This window comes from Buteo buteo, chromosome 31 (assembly GCF_964188355.1).
Source record: "Buteo buteo chromosome 31, bButBut1.hap1.1, whole genome shotgun sequence".
NCBI classification, from domain to species: domain Eukaryota; kingdom Metazoa; phylum Chordata; class Aves; order Accipitriformes; family Accipitridae; genus Buteo; species Buteo buteo.
The window spans coordinates 1,753,995-1,762,760 of NC_134201.1; the positions used below are offsets into that span (position 1 = coordinate 1,753,995).

The window sequence follows — 8,766 nt, forward strand, 5'->3', positions numbered from 1 at the left end:
ATTCCCATTCCTTTAGTACTGGGAGGTCTGATGCTGACAAGACCACCTGTGTTAGGAGCAGTTTCATCTAGCAAAGTTGAACTGTAGGACTGGCCCCTGCCCCCACAGTTCCCATGAACCCACTGCTGCAGAGCAGGACTGACTCCTCGGCATCCTGTGGGCAGAGGCCCTTCTCCTCACAGTACACTCAGCCAGCATCAACCAGGGCTCCATCCAGGGAGATGAGGAAGGTCTCCTGGAAAAAGAAAAGGGGGGATGTGTAGCAGGAGGAATATCTATGGGAAATGGTTTGGATTCTTCTCAGAGGAGTCTCCCCTACCTTACTGTGTTTTCCTCCTTGGACAGGTCCCTATGTCCAGTGGAAGCAGATGTCCAACGGCAGCTCCATCACAGAGTTCCTCCTCTTGACATTTGCAGACACAAGCGAGCTGCAGCTCTTGCACTTCTGGCTCTTCCTGGGCATCTACCTGGCTGCCCTCCTGGGAAACGGCCTCATCATCACAGCCATAGCCTGTGACCACCACCTCCACACCCCCATGTACTTCTTCCTCCTCAACCTCTCCCTCCTCGATCTGGGCGCCATCTCCACCATTGTCCCCAAATCCATGGCCAATTCCCTCTGGGACACCAGGGCCATCTCTTACACAGAATGTGCTGCTCAAGTTTCTCTCTTTTTATTTCTGATGTCAGCAGAGTATTTTCTTCTCACTGTCATGGCCTATGACCGCTACGTTGCCATCTGCAAACCCCTGCACTACGGGACCCTCCTGGGCAGCAGAGCTTGTGTCCACATGGCAGCAGCTGCCTGGGGCAGTGGGTTTCTCCATGCTGTGCTGCACACTGCCAATACATTTTCACTACCGTTCTGCAAGGGCAATGCTGTGGACCAGTTCTTCTGTGAAATCCCCCAGATCCTCAAGCTCTCCTGCTCAGACTCCTTCCTCAGGGAAGCTGGGCTTCTTATTTCAACTTCTTTTTTAGCTTTTGGGTGTTTTGTTTTCATTTTACTGTCCTATGTTCAGATCTTCAGGGCCGTGCTGAGGATCCCCTCTGAGCAGAGACGGCACAAAGCCTTTTCCACGTGCCTCCCTCACCTGGCTGTCGTCTCCCTGGTTATCAGCACTGGAGTGTTTTCTTGCCTGAAGCCTTCATCTACCTCCTCCCCATCCCTGGATGTGGTGTTAGCTGTTCTGTACTCAGTGGTTCCTCCAGCTCTGAACCCCCTCATCTACAGCATGAGAAACCAGGAGCTCAAGGATGCCCTGAGAAAACTGGTAACTGAATGGTTTTCAGCAGCCACAGTCTTCCTACGTTCCTCTGCAAGTGAATCCCAGTGTATGACATGACAGGCCAAGTCTGCCTTTCGTTCTTTACATCATTTTTCCCTTTTTCCCCTTTTGATGATGTTGTCTTCAAATAAATATAATTATTTATCCCCTTAAATATCCACCCACCTTGCATGACACAGACTTTGTAGAAACGGGAAAACATTTTATTTAAGCAAAATTAATGGGCCTGTAGCAACTTCTTTGTCTAAGACCCATCATTTATTAGTGCTAGCGTAATTGGTATGTACTTTTCCCACACAGAATCAGTACATGCTTGAGCTGTGCAGGTGATGTAGAAGTATGGTCAGTGGTGTGTTAATCGTCATTGTTCTAAACTGATGGCCAGTGCAGGTGGGGGATGTTTATCCTGGATTCTGGTCGATTGTGGTTCCTGCCTGCTTCATGGCTACATGCCTGTTTTTTTGAAAGGTAAATCTTCCATGCTTTTGTTGTCGTTATGGGGTGTTCTCAGTCATGAAGAGCTGGCTTAGGTTGGGTCTTCAGGTCATATTGACCCTGAAGTAAAAGCTCGTAGTGTCACATAAAGTTCATTCTCCTAAGCAAGTTGTACTGCAGCTAGCGTCTTGCCTTTCACAGGCATCAGTACAGCTTGGGAGATCCCAAGGTCAGGGTGAGGTAAGGAAACAGGGGGAGGCAGCTAAAGTCTGCAGGGAAACTGGCACAGGCATAGGACAGTGTAGGACTGTCTGTGGTGCAAACAGGGCCTTTGTGCGGCTGCCCCCCTCCTCCCTGCCAACAGAACTGAAGTTCTTGTCATCTCCATGGTGGCAGCTGTCTCTTCCACTGAAGCCCATGAGAGGACACTCATTCCTTACAGCCCCAGGCCCTTGTTCCCTCCTCACCAACCCCCAAAACAGTCTGGGAGGTGTCCTACCACTGTCCTTCACTCGTCATCACCCCCCACACACACACACACACATACTGCTCCCAGGAAGAGATGTAAGCATCCCATGAATGATAGGATCCCCCTTCCCAGGGGGATGGGGGTCTGGGCTTGGCCATCCTGCTTGGTGAAACACATTTAGGGCTTTCACAGCCACCTCCACAATTGATCTTCCACCTGTAACCAGTGTCTCCGACTTCCTGGTTCACCAGCCCCCAGGGATGGTCTTCTTGTCTGGTCGTTCCGTCCATGGTCTCTTCAGTGATGTTCCTCAGTGGCGCCCACTAACACCCTCAGAAACTTGGAAGTTTGCTGCTGGATTTTACTTCTTGAGAGGCTTGTTCAATCTTTCAGGATCTGCAGTTCAGGAACTTGGCACTAGAGGGCTCAATAACATGAAAATTCCCAAACAAGCCAAGGCTCTGTGCATAGTTTTCCTTTAGGTCTTCAATTCTTATGTGGTTCATTAGAGAGAATTCAGGAGTGTAGCCAAAGTGGAAAGATTTCAATACTAAACAATAAGAAAGAATTCTTTTTTTCCTCCACTTTTCTTTATTTTTCTGCTTAGGCATCATGTCACATCAGTAATCCCCAGTTCATATTGATCCTCCTAATGGAGTTTGAATGATTACAAAAAGCAAGACCCTTTCCGTCTTAACAGTCTATGGTCATTCTTCATCCCTACCCCCAGCCCCACCTTTTCCCTCAACCACCTGGCACTTACAGCAGCCTTGTTCAAATCTGAGCTTTCATCACTGAAGTCTGTAGCTGCATGCTTCAGCCCGTGGGCACCAACTCCCTCCTGCTTGGAGAACGAGCTGCACACAGACATGCAGTGATGTAATACACTCAATGGCTGTGTATTAAGTCCACATTACCTCCTCTGAAGTCCACTTCCTACAGCGGATAGCCTTAGATGAACAAACCCCACATTTTTGTGTAAGTACAGATCCCAGGACCCCCCAAAACACTCCCTGCCCTGGACTCTGTCTGTCCATGTCCGCTCTTTGCACACAGCAAGTCACACGTTGAAGTCACGAGCTCCCCTGATTGACAGAGGGGAAAAAAGAGACAAAGTGAATGAAATGCTCTCTTTTGAGTAGCCAAACGGGCACTAAGCCTAATGTATCTGGGACACAGGAGTGTCTTCAAGCAGACTCTGCAATACCTAGACCCACTCATTTTTCATTCCCTTGAGGGTAAAGTACCTGTGGTTCCATTGTCAGTGAAGGCAGGGATGAGTGATCCCCTCTAATGTTGGGCGCCTTGGGTGCCATGGCCCACGCTTCCTTTTTTACTCAAGGGGGAGAAATCAGTAGTCTCAACGGAGATGCTTGGACACACCCTGCCTGGTGACCAGCTCCTGCTCCAGAAGTGCTCCTGTAGGTCACTTCCCAGTCCCACATGGGGGCTTCAGCCACCCCTGGGTATCTTGGAAGCAGCGTCAACCTCTGTGTTGGCAACTGAGTCAACCCTGGAATGAAGATGTTAGGCAAAAGTAGAAACATATGCAGGAAAGAGTTTGGGGTAATAAGTGTGTAAAAAGTCACTTTTCAGCACTTTGATATTGGTCTGCAAATTCTCATGAATTTTTTCATAGGCCATGGACATGGACCAGCAAGATGATGACACTTTCTCTCCCTCTATGTAAATAGAGATTTATACAGCCATTTCCAAAAATGTATTTCCTCCCAACACTTTGAATGGAGAACTGCATTCTGGTGACACGTTTCTATTGTCATATTGTACATCCACATTTCCTATCTACAGGGAGCTTGGAGCAATGAAGGTTGGAGCAGTTGGACAGATCACCCTATATTTCTTTGCCAACAAGAAATGGACACACCTGCTATCACTTCCATCGCATCATCCCTTTTTTCTGCTCTGGCCACAACTTTATGGGATGTACAATGGCATAACACCATGGCCCGCCAATGCCAGACCTCAAGTGATACACAGAGGCCTAGAGCACAGACATATAAAGAGCCCCAGAGCAGAGATGTGGAAAGCAAATGTCACTCGTGTCTTCAAGAAAGAAAAGAAGGAAGACCCAGGGAACTACAGGCAAGTCAGACTCACCTCCACCCCTTGGAAGATGATGGAGCAGCTAATCATGGAAAGCATTTCCAGGCACATGAACGATAAGAAAGTAGTAAGGGCGCGGGGACCTATGTATGTCCAGTTTGCCAAAGTCTTCCCTGATCTGATCCTCTTCCACCAAGGCAGATGTCCATGCTCCATACTTTCCCCCTGGTCTCTGGCAGCTGGGATTTCTGAAGGCCAGTCTTGCTAGCAGCTACTGAGGCAATGAAGGCATTCTGTGCCTCAGCCTTTCCCACGTCCTGTGTCATCAGGTCCCCAGTCTCACTGAGCAATGGGCCCACATTTTCCGTCGTTTCCCTTTTGTTACCTGTCTACTTACAGAAGCCCTTCTTGTTTTCTTTGACATCCCTCACCAAATTCCATGCCATTTGGACTTTACCTTTCCTACCTTTGCCCCGGCATGCTCAGACAGCATCTCTGTGTTCCTCCCAGGTTACCTGTCCTTGTTGCCACCCTCTGAATGCTTCCTTTTTGTGTTTGAGTTTGGCCAGGAGCAACTTGTTCATCCACGCAGCCCTCTAGGCATTTTTGCCCAATATCATATTTGATGGGCTGCACCCCTCTTGAGCTTGGAGGTGGTGATCCTTGAATATTAACCAGCTTTCTCAGGCACACCTTCCCTCCAGGGCCACATCCCATGAGGCTCTTCCAAGCAGATACTTGAAGAGGCCAAACTCTACTCACCTTAAATCTGCCGTTCTGAGATTGTTTTTACCTTCCTCCTTCCCCTCAGGATCCTGAACTCCACCATCTCGTGGTCACTACAGCCCCATCTCATGGTCACAAGGCTGTCTTTGACCTTCACATCCCCAACAAGCCCCTCCTTGTTGGTGAGGAGGAGGTCCAGCAGAGCACCTCTCCTTATTGGCTCCTCTATCACTTGGGTGAGGAATTTATCATCATTGGACTCCACAGAACCTCCTGGGTTGCTTATACCCTGCTGTGTTGTCCTCTGAGCAGATATTGGGGTGGTTGAAGTCTCCCATGAGGACCAGGGCCTGCCAATGTGAGGCTGTTCCTACCTGTCCGTTGAGGACCACATATACTTCTTCTTCCTGGTCCAGTGGCCTATAGCAGACATCCACTATAACACCACCCTTTCCTGTCCTCTCCTTAATCCTCACCCTTAAGATCTCCATTGGCTCCCTATCCATCCCCAGACAAAGCGCCATGTCCTCCAGCTGTTCTCTCACACAAAGGGCAACTCTCCATCCTTGCCTTCCCATCCTCTCCTTCCTCAAGAACCTGTATCTCTCCATTTCAACACTCCAGGCATGGGAGCCATCCCACTATGTCTCCATGACCCCAACAAGATTGCTGCCCGGCAACTGCACACAGATCTCTAAATCCTCGTGGTTATGGCCCGTACTGCACGCATTAGAGTACAGGCACTTTAGAGAGGCAGCCCAGCATGTTGAGTTCCTGGAGAGGGTGTGAGAGATTTCTCCACCATGGTGCTTTGTAGGCATTTCCTTGCTTACATGTAAGTGCTGGAGTTGACCCCACTTGAGCCCCATTTTACTGATTTTGTGATCCCTTCCAATCACATCACCCCATGCCCTTTGCTCAGTGATCCTATCTATCACTCCCTTAGAGGACTGCTGGTTACTCCCTCCCTCCCCCATCCTTCTTAGTTTACAGCCCTGCTTATGAGGTCAGCCAGCCTGTTGGCAAAAACAGCTTTGCCCTGCTTAGAGAGGTGGATCCCATCTCTCCCAAGCAGATGCTGGTCTGTAAAGAGGGTGCCATGGGCACAGAACCCAAAACCATGTCCTCTACACCCGTTCTGCAGTTAATTATTAACTTGTCCTGTTAGTGCCTTTCTCCTCACACCCTTTCCCTTCACCAACAAGGTTGAGGAGAACACCATCTGGGCCCCCATGCCCTTCACTATCACCCCCCAGAGCCCTGTAGTCATATCTGATACTGTCACTTCTTTCCCCTGGCAGTGTGATTTGTGCCCACTTGGAATAAGAGCAGGGGGTAGTAGTCAGAGGGACGGATGAGCTTTGGACGTCCCACCACAACAACCTGGATCCTGGTCCCCAGCAAGGAGCAAACCTTTCTAGGTGGTTGGTTGGGATGACAGATGGGTGCCTCTCTGCCCCGTATTAGGTAGTCATCCATTACGATCCAAAAACCCCCATGGCACTACGTCTAGTTGAGGCTTGACTATCTCCATTGTGGAGATCCCACAGCCTTTCTGGGTGCATGTTCCCAGTGCCTGACAGACCTTATAGTGCAGATTCTTTTGCTCTTAAGCCTAGTCAGAACTTCCCATGGCCCAACTTTTTCCCATGGCTTCTCATCCTTCCACTGTGCCCACCTGGGAAGAGTCTGACTCATTCTCCTCTGCACCATCCCATAAGCTAGCTGTAGACAAAGACAGTATCATCTCCCCTAGGCCAGCCTTGAATTTCTGACATCCTTCTCTTTGGCCCAGTGATATTGCCCAGTCTTCAACAGACTCCCCATTTCCAGCAGCTGGAGGTTGTTGCACTCGTGGGCCTAAACCTGTGTCTATAACCGCCGTGCTGATCCCCACCAGGTCCCACTCAAGCTTCAGGAGATAACTAGGGATGTGAAGTCAGGGGTCACCCACCCCATTCCAGGGGTCTTCATTCCAATGAGACAGAACCCGTCCTCACACCAGTGTATTGTCTGTACCGTTCCTGCAGTCACTCCATGGGGAATGGAGGTGAGCAGCTTTGATGCACATGTGCATCCACAGAGGCAGCTCCTCACACGCTCTTCTCTACAACACGGACTGTGGCAGAGGGGCATAGTTCTACCTTTAATTACTTATGAGATGCCCCCATCACCCTGGGAAGGTGTTTTCTGCAGGGGTAGAAAACCTTTCTGTTGCTCTCACTGAAAGTAGTGACCCATGGAGGTGTAATGACTGTTCAGCTAAATGGCAGTCATACTTGTGAGTTACCCACCAAAAAAGAAACTGTACTGTGCTAAAAAAGGAGGAGTGCAGCTTCAGAGTGCAGATCTCCCAAGTCCTCTGCCTTTCTTAGCCCAGATATGGAGAAAGTGACAAAGGAGGTGTGATGCATAAGTATCCTGACTCGGATGACCAAACCAAGGACTCTCTGATACCACGATGGTATCACAGATATCACAAAGGGAGAACTGTGCCTTTCTGGAAGGCAACCTACAGCCTGGCAGGACTCCCGTTAGAGGACAATAACACAATGTTGGTTTAAAGAAGATGTGGGACTCATAGCCATATGATGTAGGCTATAGACGTAGGCGCATGACGTACATTGCCTGGAGCCCCACAGGTAAGAAGGGGGCTTGGGCACCTCCATGCAGACACTTCCATGCCAGGACCAACAGGGTCAAGTGTCTGAAATGCAACTGAACGCCCCTTCCCAAAGAGCCTGGGAGCTGGAACAGGAGCAGCAGGCACAGATGGGGAAAACAAGGAGCAACAGTGTCATCCTCCTGCCGAGGGACAGACAGATGGGCAGCCAGGAGACCCTCCACCTTACCCAGCTGTGCACACCACCTTCCACAGCAGCATCACAGGGCAGTCTCTTTCAGCCCCTTTCTCCGGCAGAGGGGAACGTGCACAATGGGGGAGAGATGCAGGCGATATGCTCCTCTACTTGAGGTCCTGCTGCAGAGGAGACAGCTCTGGGCTGTGCTTGACCCCTCAGGTAACCCTTACCAGGCCTCATCCTGACCCCAAGCTGTGCATCAACTTCCTGGCTTGACCCTGGACCTGTCCATCATCAGAACCTCGCCAGATGACCTGGACTCTGAACTGCCTCCAGCTGCCAGCCCCCTGGCCTGCCCTGCTCCCTTGGTGGCAGCTCAGGCTGGTGAGGCCCCCTCCCTGCTCACCTGGGGATACCCCTCACTTCCCAGCTAGCTCTGCCTTCCAGAGCAGTTGTCCCTCGCTGCCCCCTAACAGAGCTGAGGTCCCAATCATGTCACCATTACCTGCATCTCCACTGCCCTCCCCTATGCTCTGGTTGACTTGATGGCTTCATGATGCCCATTGTCCTGATGGACTGTCACTTTGCTACAGCTGACAGGGCTTCACAAGGAACAACCCACCGGCATCCTGACCTTTCCCCCTGACCTCTCTCCATGCTGTTGTCTCTACTTGGCAAGCTTAGTGATGAACTTGCTAGGAAAAAAAAAAAAAATTGAAAAAAACCCCAAACGACCAAAAAAACCCTCAAAGGAAAAGGAAAATAAAACCCAAGAAAAACAAGCCATGCAAAAGACATTTGCTCACCACCAACCAATCAATGCCCAGCCAACCCCCAAGCAAGAGCAGTTGCTTCCGACCTCTACCTCCCCAGTTTTATTTCTGAGCATGACATCACATGGTATGGAATATCCCTTTGGTCAGTTGGGGTCAGCTGTCCCAGCTGCATCCCCTCCCAACTTCTTGTGCACCCACAACCTACT

The 8,766-nt window shown here is 50.1% G+C and overlaps 1 protein-coding gene across 1 annotated transcript; it reads left to right on the top strand.

The window, feature by feature from the left end:
- Positions 1-62: 62 nt before the first annotated feature.
- LOC142025987 (olfactory receptor 14A16-like) lies at positions 63-1,346 on the top strand. The gene has a single exon (XM_075018734.1). The coding sequence runs from the start codon at positions 285-287 to the stop codon at positions 1,344-1,346; it is 1,062 nt and encodes a 353-aa protein (XP_074874835.1). The 5' UTR covers positions 63-284.
- Positions 1,347-8,766: the final 7,420 nt, after the last annotated feature.